Source organism: Trichoderma breve, chromosome 3 (genome assembly GCF_028502605.1).
Source record: "Trichoderma breve strain T069 chromosome 3, whole genome shotgun sequence".
NCBI lineage: Eukaryota > Fungi > Ascomycota > Sordariomycetes > Hypocreales > Hypocreaceae > Trichoderma > Trichoderma breve.
This window is the reverse complement of record NC_079234.1, coordinates 2,314,760-2,328,638: the sequence shown is the minus strand read 5'-3', so window position 1 is coordinate 2,328,638 and position 13,879 is coordinate 2,314,760. Positions and strand designations below refer to the sequence as shown.

At 51.0% G+C, this 13,879-nt stretch overlaps 4 protein-coding genes across 4 annotated transcripts; all 4 read right to left on the bottom strand.

Annotated features, from left to right (window-relative positions):
• Positions 1 to 173: 173 nt before the first annotated feature.
• On the bottom strand, positions 174 to 2,594 carry T069G_05127 (mitochondrial carrier protein domain-containing protein; the record flags this gene model as incomplete). The annotated part of the gene is made up of 2 exons (XM_056172337.1): positions 174 to 1,203; positions 1,375 to 2,594. 2 exons carry the CDS (start codon positions 2,592 to 2,594, stop codon positions 174 to 176), a joined length of 2,250 nt encoding a protein of 749 aa, XP_056029195.1.
• Positions 2,595 to 3,147: 553 nt separating this feature from the next.
• On the bottom strand, positions 3,148 to 6,833 carry T069G_05126 (SH3 domain-containing protein; the record flags this gene model as incomplete). The annotated part of the gene is made up of 6 exons (XM_056172336.1): positions 3,148 to 3,173; positions 3,241 to 3,919; positions 3,980 to 5,010; positions 5,087 to 5,144; positions 5,223 to 6,452; positions 6,636 to 6,833. The coding sequence occupies 6 exons, from the start codon at positions 6,831 to 6,833 to the stop codon at positions 3,148 to 3,150; spliced, it is 3,222 nt and encodes a 1,073-aa protein (XP_056029194.1).
• A 1,539-nt stretch (positions 6,834 to 8,372) lies between these two features.
• On the bottom strand, positions 8,373 to 10,035 carry T069G_05125 (uncharacterized protein; the record flags this gene model as incomplete). Its single annotated transcript, XM_056172335.1, has 3 exons — positions 8,373 to 9,593; positions 9,680 to 9,730; positions 9,790 to 10,035. 3 exons carry the CDS (start codon positions 10,033 to 10,035, stop codon positions 8,373 to 8,375), a joined length of 1,518 nt encoding a protein of 505 aa, XP_056029193.1.
• A 1,530-nt stretch (positions 10,036 to 11,565) lies between these two features.
• On the bottom strand, positions 11,566 to 13,588 carry T069G_05124 (PHD-finger domain-containing protein; the record flags this gene model as incomplete). Its single annotated transcript, XM_056172334.1, has 5 exons — positions 11,566 to 12,927; positions 12,978 to 13,076; positions 13,132 to 13,249; positions 13,330 to 13,424; positions 13,481 to 13,588. The coding sequence occupies 5 exons, from the start codon at positions 13,586 to 13,588 to the stop codon at positions 11,566 to 11,568; spliced, it is 1,782 nt and encodes a 593-aa protein (XP_056029192.1).
• Positions 13,589 to 13,879: the final 291 nt, after the last annotated feature.

Genomic DNA, 13,879 nt, shown 5'->3' with positions numbered 1-13,879 from the left:
TCCGTATACTCTCTACTGCTATTTATTGATTTATTGATTTATTCATTGATTTATTCATTTGAGGCTACTTCTGAGTGTTGACCAAAAAAAAAAAAAAAAATTGAGTGAAGTTCTTGTCACCTATTAAATTGCCCCAACTTGTAATATCCACCTGCTCTCGTCGCTCGCATTCATTACACTGATTTGAGACTTTGCCTTGCGCCATAACTGCTGGTATACCTTCGTATGAGTTCTTCGTATATTGTCCACGAGAGCGCCGAGCTCAATGCCTTTCGGCTCATCCTGAGGCCCAAGCCGCGCCACAGCGACCGGAAGCCTTCTTCCACCACCATCCTGTAGCCGGCATGGAGTAAATTCCGATATCGTTCAGGCTGCAGCTGGATGCGTGTCTTGCAGACATCTATCGGGTTTGATATGGCCGAGCATGTTGTCCCTGCTAGAATCGCCGACGCAAAGTTTACCGAGCTGGCCATGGAGGAGGTCATGCTCTTTGTTCCCTCAGCCGAGGAAGCGTTGCGGGACGCTAAGGATGAGAGTCTCCTCTTCAACACCTCGTAGATGGTCACGTACATGCCGGCGTAAGGGCCATCTCGGATTGCAGTCGCACCGAAGCCGGCGAAGAAGCCTCTGAGTCCTCCCTGGCGATGAATGTCTTTCACAGCAGCCCACATGGATGGGTAAGAATAGAGGCTGGATTCGAAACGGACCTTGATGACTGTCAAAGGCATCATGACAAAGCCCGCCCATGTGCGTGCCACTGCTCCTGAAACCATGTTTGCCGTTGGCGTCAGCGTAGGCAAGCTGGACGAAGAGCTGCGCGCATGAATCTTCTGGCTGAAGGCATTGGACTTTTGAAGGAACTGGCGAAGGGAATTGAGTGATGTAAAGTACAAAGCTGATCCAAACCCCGTGCGAAGAGAGGAAGGCAGCGTCCCTCTCCAGAGGGCTCGAATTGGTTGTGGTGACTGTGTGAGCTCTCGCCAAATGCCAATGAGCAGCGAGGGACGCCCGGATTGCTGTGTTCGTGTCTTTAGGAGGTCCAGCGGCTGCAGCAAAACAGCAGATGCCACTCCCGATCCAAGACCAAAGACAAAGTGTTGCGCTAATGACTGTGATGAGAAACTTGCAGAGAACATGCCATTGTGAAGTGCGCACCTGCCGCAGCTGGTTTTGCTGGTGATGCCGATGATGTACTCATGATATCTATATTTTCATCCAGACCCAAACCCTGACCCTCATGCTCGCTCTCGGTTGTTGTCGTAGCTACTGTTGTTCACAGGGTTTGTAATGCTCACAGCTCCGAGGTTTGCAATGACGCATTCGCACACAGTGTGTAAATGGAAATGGTCGAGTCGAGGCTTTTGGTGGGTTTACCGGTAATCGCCGATAACAGACTCCAGTCGCCCTGCGAGGAGCCTATGGCGCTTAACCAAATCCACCCACTCGGTGACCCCAATCATGGCTAACAGCATGCCAAAGTCAGCGCCTAGTCTGCCCAAGCTACCGGCACAGTAGAGCACTTGAGTTAGGATACTTTCTCGAGCAACCTTATCCTTGACAGCGGGCAGATAGATGCGAAGTGGCTCAAGCAGCATGTTGACCAGATGGATGGGGAATGTAGATAGCGCTGAAGGCAGAGGATGAAGAAGGTCAAGACTATCGGGCCCTGTGCCTCCCAGGTTTGTGTCTACGCTCTTAGACATGGAGACAATGCCAAAGCTGTGTTCTCGGAAAACTTCAATGAAACGCTTCAGGAATCGTTCCGTGTGCTGGCCGCTGGGCCGCGATTGTCCAGGCTTTGCTTGACTGAGGCGTTCATCTTCTGCCAGTAGCCGCAGAGGCTCCAACGCATCAAGAGTGGCAGCTAGTGTGATAAACCGACATATCAAGAAAACAGCCGGAATCATATCCTGTGCTGGTGCCCAAGAGACGAGATCGGGGATAGCACGTTTAAGCCACCCTACCGTACGCAGCGTCGCAGCCAGCTTTAGATTCGGCGCCTTGAGGGTGTTGACAAGATCAGTAGCAAGCCGATGAATAGAAGCTTCAGACTCCCTCAAGACGTCAGAGACAAGCTGCGAGTTTGGATACAGAGCTCCAAGCCGCTGGATGTGGCCATACAAGTCCAGCGTGGATGAGAAGCCAAGGGGGGAGATGTTGGCGGTCGACGACAGGAGAGTAGGCACTTGCATGAGATCCGTCAGGCGGTCGGCGTTTTCCAGCAGCTTCAGCACCTGCTTCCGCCGCGCTATCGACTTGTTGTCGCCAGCCTTGCTGACGCTGTTGGAAAAGTGCTCGACTTGCGAGTCCAGGTTGGAGATGAGCCGGCTCAGCTGCACCGCGTTGCCCGACAGGGCGGGAATTGACTCTCGCAAAGACGCATGACTGTCAGCCGAACCAACGACGGCCTTGTACGACTTCTTGGAGAGGCTTTGGATGGAGAGCAGGGCCGAGTTGGACGCCTGTGAGAGAAGCTGGCGTTCTGACGACCGTAGGGCATCGACAGGCTGTCCTGCCAGGTATGAGATGTAATCCAACGTTGTGGCATCAACTTTCTGCTCAATGCCCAGCAGGTCTTGCAATGCTTCTGCCATGGCGGGAGACGGAGGACTGCAAATGCAGTGTTACAGAATATTCATTGGTTGTCGGACTTGAAAGGCTTGAAAGGGGGTTGATAGGTGAGGTGAGGCAATGGGTGGTGAGTATCAAGATCGAGTCGAGTAGAAATCGCAATCAAATAACACCACGTAGCGCATATCAAGCTGCATAGGGGAAACCGCGGGTACAGCACTGCTAGCAACGGATGGTACTGTAGGGTGCTAGTCGTTAGTGCTTGTTCAGAACTTTCGGCCCCTGAAAATTTAGCCGCCCCAATGCTAAGCATCACCAAAGACACTCAGTCTTCCCCATTACATCTCCAGCTGCACCTAACTACATACCGTTCTATGTTTGGGAAAATGGGCCAATCATGCATCCAACAAAATCATCTATGCAACATCTCTTCATATTAAAATTACTTAGAATTTAAAATATTATTTCTAGCGTTCTACTCATTATAAAGGCTAGATTTAAGCAGACAGTTTTGTTACGTTAAATCAGACTATATAAGTAGCTATATATAACAAGTGTGGTTGTGGGATATTCCGTCTAGAAACCGAACGGGTTTTCAGGAGCTATGAGAAAAGAGAAGAATCTTGTTAGTCACAGCAGCAATGGAGCACAGGAAGAAAGAAAACTTACTCGCTTGGGACAGGTTGGCCCGTCGGCCGGTTGGCTGAGGCGTCAACTTCTTCGTTTCCGGCGTGACGCCGAATCGGACTGGCGGAGGAGGTCCAGTCTTTTGGGGTACAAGAGGCTGCATGGGTGCCTTCAACTCATTATTGGCTCCTTGTTGAAGTGGCTGCAGAGACTGGAAACCAGTCTGCTGGGGCTGCAGAGGCGGCGGGAGATAGTTGTTGATGCTGCCGGTGCCAAAGGGAGACTGGCCCAGAGACGGCTGGAAGCCGGTTGGTTGGGGCTGAAGTCCTCCATATTGGCTAATGCGGCTAGGATCGATATAGCCAGGTGCACCAGTCAGCATAGGCTGCAAGTACGGCCCGGGAGCACCTTGGGGGAACTGTGGGAGGCCTTGCTGTTGGGGTCCAATGTATCCCGTCAGCATCGGCTGAATTGGCTGAATATTTTGCTGCAACTGGGCTGCATATTGCTGCTGCAGCCGGGCCTGTGTAATGTCGTTGAGGCTCTGGCCCGGTGGTGCAACCTGGCCTTGGACGAGACCGGTGACCTGAGGGACGAGCGCGGGCGCTTGAAACATGCCCTGCTGAAGAGTCGACTGCGGAGCAGAAAGAGGTCGCTGTGGTGGTGGCGGTACAACGAGCGAGCCTTGGACTGGCGGCGAAATAGACGGCGCCAGAGGCCGCTGTCTTCCTAGAGATTTCGGAGAGATATGAACTCCAGTAAGCGAGGGCTGGGCTGAAACCTGGTTGGGCTGCGGCATTGTTGAAAAGAAGGATGGGCTTGCTCCGAGGAGTGGCTGCTGGGGCGCGGGTGCAGACAGCTGCGGTTCGCTCGGCAGCGGAGCCAGAGGCTGAGGCTTTGGTTCGATCTTGCTAGGCTCCAATGGTGTTGATAGCAAGGAAAGCTCTTGTAGAGATCCGGTAAGGGCAACAGGCGCGGGAGCGGGAGCTGGGGCGGGAGCAGGCTCTACATTCTTTGGGGCCTCCGCTACTGGCGCTGCCGGCTGCGGTTGTGTTTGCTGTTCTTGTTTTGTGGGCTTCACATCCCAGGCATCGTCGTCGAATCCTCCCGCAGGACGCTTGGGCTCCTTCACCGGACTTGCTGGAGACGCCGGTTTCGCCGCCGCCGTCTCGCCAGAGCTAGGTGCCTCCTTGGTTGAGAAAACGGCGGCGTCGACCACATCGCCAGTTTGGACTGCAGGGGCTGGCCGGCCCTTCCTTGTGTTATTCCTCAGAGCACCGCCAGGACCTGAAAAGAGACCGCCATCGGCATCGCCATTGGCTTTGGTGCGTCCAAACTTGGCATCCAGAGTACGCATTACCTTGATGATATCTCCTTCTCTCAAGCCCAGATTCCGTAGGACGCCGGCATCGACGTCTGGTAGGACGCTCTCATCCATAGAATCCCTTGTAAATGCCTGAGCATAACGTTCGCAAAGACCAACAGCGACATCGCAAGAAAGGAAAAACTGAAACCAGTCGTATTCTGGGCCCTTGTCCACGGAAGCTCCAACGGGAGCGGGCTTTGGCTGTTCCGGGACCTTTGACGCTCGTTTGACATCGGCAAGGGGTCTCTCATCGTCCAGAGATATTCCGGTGAGATTCTCAACATATACAAGGTCCTCGTGCGACATCTTGGCTATTGGTACAGCAATCTTTACGCCATTCATTTTGTGGAGGTGTAGCTTGCCATCTTTGAGCCCAAGGAATTGAGCCTCGACACTGAATGACTTAGATCGATCTGTCCATACTCGGACTTTGGATGCATCAGGTTCTATCATATGGGTGTCAGTTTTCCGCCAATGCCTTTGGTTATGCAATTCTCATTTGGGAGGAAACAGAAAACTCACTGGATTTGCTTGAAGCATGACTGCCACTATCGTTTCGTCCATTCTCGCGTCGAGGCCGCTGTTGTCCCAAAGTGTTACCATCATTCGGAGCTATGAGACTGCTACCTCTTCGAGGTAAAGGCATTCCTTGGCCTACCTGTTGCTGCTGAGGCTCCCTGCTAGCAGCCTTTATTGCCTCTTTCGTAAGTCGTATCTCATCCAGGCGATTTTGCTCAACGGCCGATCTAGCGGAATTGCCTCCAGACGGCCCTGTTGCTGACTGCACGAGTGGTGGCGTGATTGTGCCTGAGAATTCGATATAACTGCTCGGAACAACACCTTCTTTGCCATTCTTTAGGCGGCGAACTTGCCACCAATCCTCGCTCCTTGAATCATCGATAATGGCCACCTCATCGCCTGCAGCAACGGTCACCTCATCTTCACCTTGTGCCATGAAGTCATAGAGAATGGTTCCCTTTCTTTGACGCTTTTGGGAGCCTGCCGCAATCACCTCTCGTAGTCCCTCTGCCCGAGAAGCACCTGCAAGCTCACCGAGAGAAGATACAATTTCTTCTGCAGTGTCCTTAGCTCCGGCATGAAAATCAATGCTCTTACTTGGTTTGACAAGCTCCATAAAGACGTGTTTGCCTTCGCGAGAGTAATGGGTCATCTTATCGGCAGTCCATTCTTGAGGGGGGTCGTTCTCAGCTCGTTCGGGCGCGATGAGGATCGTACCGGTCAAGAGGTTTATGCCCAGAGTTGTCGGCATCTTCTTCTTCTTGCCCATGACCGATACCATCTCGTTGATGTTATATAGATGGAAGTTGCCAGGGATCAAATGACCTTTGGGCTGGGATTCGGGGGTTCGCTCCGGCTTGGCTGGCTGCTCCGACGACACTGAATATGCTTGAGACTGTGGGCGTGGCCGCGAGGGCAGAGCGGGCGACCTAATAGACTCCTCATCAGACAACTCCGGCTCTTTGAACCTGAGTGTCATGGGCTCCCTTGTTGATTGTCGATTTTGGTTTTGAATCAGGCTGGCAAGGGCGACTGCTGGATCGGCAGCCGCAGGAGCTGCAATCGCAGGAGATGCAGCCGGTGCTTCATCAGACGGGGGAGTGCTGTCATCGGTCGCGATGCTCTGGGATGGTGGCCGCCTTGGTAATGCTGGGGCCGCCGGCACCGATGGCGCACTTGCAGGAGCAGCAGCCTGGAGCTCGATATAGTTTGCGGGAACGAACCCATACTCGCCGTCTACTCCGGCAAGAATCCAATCCTCGTCAGTGGTGTCGAAGACCTCTAGCACGGCATCTTCGGAGAAGGACAGCTCCTCGTCGGTTTGGCGAGTATATTCGTAGATGGCACGGGCATGGCCCACCGTCTCGGCCTAGATTGCGGACGCGATGGTTAGCTTGGCTTGCGCATCCCAGTGTGAAGTCGCCTATTCGCGAATGTACGGAGAGCGGCAGGTCGGCCAGCTCTTGAACAAGCTGACGTTGGTCGAGTCGAGGATCGAGATGGGGCCGGAACACGGGGACTCGGGGGCACGGGGGAGCGATAATAGGTATACCTTTTCAACGTAGTTATTCGGAATCAAGCCAGAAGGCTCATCCTCGTCATCGGTGCCGGCCTTCTTCTTGGCCTTCCACCAGCCGTCATCGTCATTCTTCTCGAGGATGTACAGCAGGTCGCCCTGCTTGATGGCTAACTCGGCATCCTCGTTAGGAGTGTAGTCATAGATGGCGCGGTAGATTCCCAGGAAGCCCATTTCGCCTTGGTTGCCCCGATGGACGCAGCTCGACGCTCGAAATGCGGATGGTTCCGACGCGGTGGAATGCAATGCACCTCGTTGCGTGGCCTGGCAGTGAAGAGGGCTGTCTTGTCTGTATTGAGTGACGAAAAGCAAGCCAGTCCCTAGCAGTGCTAGCGAGTGTACTCCATACCTACTAAGGTAGCACTCCGTGGTTGCGACAGCGAGAGGGATGAAGAGTACGGAGTACGGAGCGACCCCCTGTCGACGACCTTGTTACCCAGATGCTATTGGAGGATCCACCACACGCAGCACTGCCCACCAGTCTCCTATAGTAATTATTACCTCAGCCTTGCTTGGTTTAATTTGTAGCAGCCCCCCAATTCTCAATAGGTAAGTTGGAATTTTAAGGTAAATTAGCTATGCATAGGTATATATAGTAATTATTTATAAAGATCATATTTTGTTTCTTGTATCTTGGATATATATTCTTGGTGTATGACTTGTTGCATTTATGATATAGGTAGGCATCGTTATATATGATGCTTGGATATAACATCAATCACCTTGACACAACACTGCCGATTCCATGCGATACAGCAGGATAGGATACTGCAACTAGCGAATTTGTAATTAGCGCCATTAAAACCTCTTTTTCCATATACCCCTCATCAGCTCGCCTAGCAGCACGGAAAACGGACAGAAGCCGTCGTCATAGCTTTTCAGGCACAAGGAGAGCACAGGTGCAGCTGGAAGCAAACGTACCATGTGCTAGCACAGATTAGTACAGGTACCACACCTTAGCACTAACAGGTACTCCAGGTACTGCTTGGGGGCGGGTACAGGCGCTGTGGAGATTAGCCTGAGTGTGGAATCAATGGAGCGCCCAGCCATTCAGCACCCAAAGCTTGCTCTCTATCTAACAACACTCCGAGTTTGCTATGGATGCTGAATACTGTACTGGGGATCGTGGAGAGGACAAATGGCACCGCCATCATCATCTACGTTCTAGGCAGACTTGATATGCTGTCACCTAGTTGGAAGAATAATTGTGCTGCCTAAATTAGTAGTGTACTGGGTAGGCGATGGTTCTTACATACTGTACTGGTGGCTTGCGGAACAAAGAGGTAAGCTTGTCAACCTGTCAACGTAGGCTCTTCTTTCATCAACACCACCAACGCCACCTACAGGCGCCGTCAATCGCTCTCCTCTCCCCTCACCCTTGCTACCCCCCTCACAAGGATCTCACACACCCAGTGGCTGGAATACCGCCCGGTAGTGGAAGAGAGGAGGGAAAGGAAAAAAAAAAAAAATCACCACAGCCAACTCTAGGGTAAGATATTCATTCCATTTCCTGTCTAGTAAAACTACAACGTGATCATGACCAAAGCAAGCGACATGTACAATCCATTCCAGATGCGCCCCAGACTCCTCTATACCCGACATGATTCGTCAACCAATTCATCCCAAAGCAACGACAAACTCCCTCTAGAAAACCATCTACCCAAGTACAATCTATTCCAAAAGAGCCACATCCCCCCCCCATACACCTTTCGACTACACCTCCTGGGCCTGGGCCATCAAAGCATCCCCAAAGAAACTGGACTCACGTCCATCCAGTTGCACGACCTCCCAACCCCCACTGAGATACGGTGCAGATGCATCACCATCCCAGCTGGATATGCCTGTCTCCGCGCGTGATCTTTCGATGGGAGCCGGCTGCGACCGTTGTTGAATCGCAACTGAGCAGCTGGTTGAGTTGTGCATGCCGGACTGATCCAGAAGAAGTGCTGGATCGATGAAACCCTCATTATAGTTCACATCAGGGTTCTCTATGTCCTCATATAGAGCATGAACAACAACCGGGGGTGAGATCCTGCTCTGTGAATAGACGTCGCCATATGTTGCTATGTAGTGTCTCTGATATTGATCAGGGTCAGGATAAACGACATGCGCCCCATCACATGGGGCGGAATAAGTCTGAACAGCGACAGTGGTCCAGTAAGGCTGATGGTGCACGGCTTCGGCTGGGAGATGCTGCTGTTGCTCGTCGATGGCCCGCTGGAGCATCTCTTCGCTGAGGTGGTGAAGTTTCTTGGTCTTGGATGCGGGTTTCCTGCTGCGCGTCACCCGACCTGTTTTGGTAGAAGCACGGCCTTTGGCGGGTTTGTCGTCCTTTTTACCGCCTTTAGAGGGTGCGTATTTATAGTCGGGGAAAGCTTTGAGGTTGTTGGCTGAATCTCTTTTGGCCAGTACCCTGAAATGTTCCTGAAATTCCACCGACTCACGATGCCAAGATATTCCACAAAGTGTGGAAGCCTCCTGCTCGTTCTTCTTTTGACGGGCAAGGGCCTCCCGGTCATTTAGAAGGGCAAGAGCCTCCTGCTCATTCCCATGTAGAAGGAAAAGGGCAAGAGGGTGATATATTTTGCGGTAAAGAAAAAAACAATTCAAAGTGCGCTTGGGTCTTCCATCAGGATTCAACTCTTCCTTGAGTCGTACCTGGGTTGGGCGGGCGACGTGTCTTGCAGCCTCGTCAAGCAAAGCTTGGCCATAGCCTCCAGCTGCTGCAATCCGAGAAAGTGCTGACTTGAAATGGGACAAATGTTCGGGTAGCTTTGCTGGCTTTTTGTTTTTTTGCGTTTTTCGCTTTTTCCTTGGAGGTTCGCTAATTTCTTCCTCAAGGGCATCATCGTCTGGCCCCTCGGATGGCATAACACCACCACTCACGTGGGGATAGTCCAAGGGTGACACCTCCGACTTATACTGCGACGGGGCCTGTCATTCTTCTTAGCTGCTACTCTTCTTCGAGCATAAAGGGGAAGGTTCAGCAGCTTGGAAGCGCCGTAGGTGATGTCTCTTACCACCAGATTGTGTTTTGTGTCTGCTCTTGTCCCTTCTCGCGAAAGAGGGGGCTAGGAATTGTTAACATCGTGGAACAGGCAGAGTCATCGCAGATAGTGGTTCAGCGTACGGAAATAGGAAGCTGGCTTGGGTAGCAGTGACCAGGGTAGCCAGGAATTTGGACATATTCTGTCCTGTTTCCATCGCCATACCCCGTGATGCGGGCAGGATGGATACGCTGATCATATTCTGGAATCAATTGACTCGGGAACTGCTGGGCTTCATGTTCGGCTTTGATGCGTTCAATCACGCCTACACCTCTAGCGGGCGAATATGAATGCAAAGTGTCGCGGGTGATGGTTGCGTTGGCAGTCATGTCGCCCGGCGTGTAAGATTCTGAAGAAGACAACTGTGTTGGGGGGTTTTGAATTTGCAAGTAAAACACGTTGTAGTATAAGACAATGTTCAATCATCCGGTGTAGTGAGAGTAGACGGGATGCATGAAATAAATCATAAATCGGACTGATAGGAAAGAAGAGTTGTTATCTTTGTCCCAAGACCAGGACCCTTTGACAGGCAGCACATTTCCACATCTAACTCTATAATTTACAACCTCGTTCTTGACACATGACTTCCATATAAAGGCCACAAACAAACGAACATCAGAGCTTTCGCCGCATGCGGTACTGAAATCTTGGTCGAATTGGTTATCCCCTGCCTCATGGGCCACCCTGTGAACCGTCGCAGTAAACACGGGGTCCAAACTCAGTCGAAGATGCCCCAAAACACCATCTCGCCAACGCTATGACATGCAGCCAAGAGCCGAAAAAGGTAAATAGAGGGTGCCTTAGGCAAGTATCTGTTATGCATCGAGCCGTCTTTAGGCGGCGCAACTGTTGGAATGCGCGTCAATAATAGATGTTGACCGTGCACCCTTATGGCTGCTTGAACGCATCATCAACTTGACGGCATCGCCTTGAAGGAGACAATTCCATTGGATGATCCTCTCCTCCGACATGAGTCATGGCATACAAGAAACAAAGACCCTTGCTCTTCATCATCTAGAGGGCAATTAGATCAGTGCGCCTTAGCTGGTATTGTGCATCATCATGGGAGTTTCCGAGCAAGTTTACCTCCACATGGATGCTAAGCGTGGAGATATTCCGGGGAAAGTGCCAGATGTGATCAGAGATTAGTTTGATGTATCATATCAAGGTATTGATATATTCTTTCCATGTAGTTGCGGTTCGAGCAGAAACACCACAAGGAAATCATCCCATACAGCGCAATGAGCGCACGAACCAGAGCAGATCGGATAGACAAGGTGGAGATATGCCAGTTGCTCGTGACCGATCAAAGAAATCAAAGATGCGTCTTCAAAGTCCGAATTCAGCTTTTGTCTTTGTGCAGTGTTGTGTAACCTAACAAGAGTGGCTGAAACTCGAAGCGGCTTGTGTAAACCAAGGCAATTGCATCCTTTGAATGATCATGTCTCCGAAGGCGTTGCATGTGAAGACTAGCGTCTCTAAAAATATCTTCCTAAGCATTGAGTTATGTACTTGAAAAAGCGTATCGTATTTACAAGAGTTGACTTGGTAAGCCTGAAGCTTGTGAGAGTGATGACGGTGTAAACACCTCTGAAAAGAAGCATATCTGATGAGAGTCAAGTTGCGAGAATGATGAATGTCTCTCTTCAACAGAGATGATTCCCAAGGAATGGACCCTCGGTTGGGTGCTGACACTAGTGAACAACATGAGCAGCTGATCTAGGGATGCTCGACTTGAGTAAGGGTGGCGTTGTCTTGTCAAGTCCTTTGTTGTTTGTAGAAGATGGGGACAGACGGATTGTCGATGGGCTAGGCAGCAGTTGCAAGCGTTACGCTGCATCTCCAAAAGCAGTTCGATGCTAGATTGAACCAGTGCCGATAGGTCTATGCTCGCTGTTAATAGAAGCAGGCTCAGGATGAATAGCATCGACGTGCTCATTGTGAGCAGTAGCAGCAGGCTCAGTAGTAATATTAGCAACAGGCTTAGGAGTAATAGTAGCAATAGGTGTAGTGTGAATAGGAGCAGCAGGCTTAGGAGTAATAGCAGCAACAGGTTCAGTGTGAATAGCAGCAGCAGCAGGCTCAGTATCAACGACAATGGGCTTGATGTTGACAGCATTAGTCCCAACGCTGATAACAGGAGGCTCGATTTTGACAGCAGCAGGCTCAAGGTTGACAGCAGAGGTTTCAGTAGTTTGCTCAACGCCAAGCTTGGCTTCAATCTTGGGTGGCGAGAGGCTTTTCGGTGCCACGTCATGCGTGCCTTTTTGACGACAAGAAGCACAAATGAAATGAAAGTCTGGGTGATCTGCAGCTGCCTCGCTGATGCCTAGACACTTGCTATGCTGCCATACATTGCAGCGTTCACAGGCGACGCTGTGATTGCCATCGTCAACCTGCCCATACAAGCCGCATGAGCAATCAAACACCCACCCCTCTTCCTCTTCTTGTTTTTCTTTGGTACTCAGTGGGTTCGCACCAATTTCAAGCTGAGTTTGAGGTTGTTGAGACATTCCATCTGGTGCCGCAGCTTCGCTGCCCTCATCTACCGAAGCCGGTGTACCGCTCTCGCCGCGGACGTGGCGACGCTCCTCTCTTTTCTTTAACCGTTGCTCTCTGGAAACGAGTCTCATTTCAAGCTCCCTTTGAACCTTTTCTCGTTTTTGCTCTTCACGCTGCTGAATTGCGGCTGCTTCTCTGAGCTGCTCCTGCTCAATCTTTGCATGTTCTTCTTGTTGTCGCTGCTCTGCCTTCATCGCAATTCGGCTTGACCGTTTAGCGTTGGCCAACTTGGCGAGCGTTTGCAGCTCTTTCTCGCGTTTCAACTTCCGGCGGTTTCGATCCTCTTCTTGTTTTTCTAGAATTGGCACCAGATGGTCCCGTAGTTGTCTTCGGAGTATTTTTTCGTTTTCGTCTCGTGACGAAGCCATGCTGTTAACGAGGGCCTGGACTTCTTCAAGAGTCACTGCAACACACTCCCAAACCATACCCCCTAGATGGCTATCTTCCAAGTCCGCCTCGGGCCCATTACTGACGAGAGTAGTATCATCGTCGATCGCTTCGGATATTCGTCGTCGTTTGCCCGAACGTCGAGGCTGGCGAGTAGGCTTGGAGCTGGCAGCTTTTTGGCTCGGAGGGGCTTCTGACAGCCGATATACTCGGTTGTCGTCAAGAACGTAGTAGGTACGGTCTTCGCTATCCCAGCCGTACGGTTCGATTCGCTGCCAAGAGAATTAGACAATGTAAATATTGTAAAGGAAGCAATGCATACCCAAGTCGTTTGCTCTGTATCTTTTTGTTCCTTCATTTTCTCCCGAAGGAGTTCCGGCCGAATCATGATCCATTGGGTGAACTGTTGCATCACTCTGATCTACAGATTTGGTCAATATCAATGATCGTGAGAATGAGTCCAAGGCTGAGTTTACCTTGGTAAATATATCGAGGTCAGCAAAGCCCTTTGGCTCGTCTTCGTTGCCGAATGGATTGGAGTCTGGTGATTTCAGGATGTACTGCCGTCGAGCTTGGTCGTCGAATGATGCATGTCTTCATTCGGACGTTAAACATTAGCCGTTGCAAGGCATTGAGGAAGGCTAGATATTGTAGATGAAGAAAAGAACACTTACGTGAGACCACGTTGTGAAGACACCATTTTGAGGAGGGCTAACGCAACATCGTTGAGAATCGTTGAGTTCGGCTTGAGACACTCTGCCTCGATGCACTATGGCAGCAGTTAGGATGCACCCGCGAGCAAAGGGAAAAGAACCCAGCACTTACTTCAACGTCAACCGAATTGTCAATTGAGGCAGCGTCACCAAAGATGTATATCCATTGGCATAAGTTGGCAAACTGCCACATGTTGCGAATACGTTGAACCTGCTCCATGACGTAGCTCTTTCGGTAGCGGCTGTTGCCCTTTTTCTTTCCTCTTTCATTCAATGGCCCTTATTTATGAGTGCATATTGCAAAACGGCGGAAGACTGACAGCAAAAATGGATAGACGATAGAGAGATGTTGGATACCCAAGCAAACAAAAAAGGCTTTTACACTTGCTGGTGTGGGCACCGAAATGTTAATCGCGTCTTGCACCTGGACGCGTCGTTACTAAGGCAGGTGGAAGAGATATTGCACGAGCTAGGATTTCATGTGGTACCACCTAACACAGGATTAGATAAT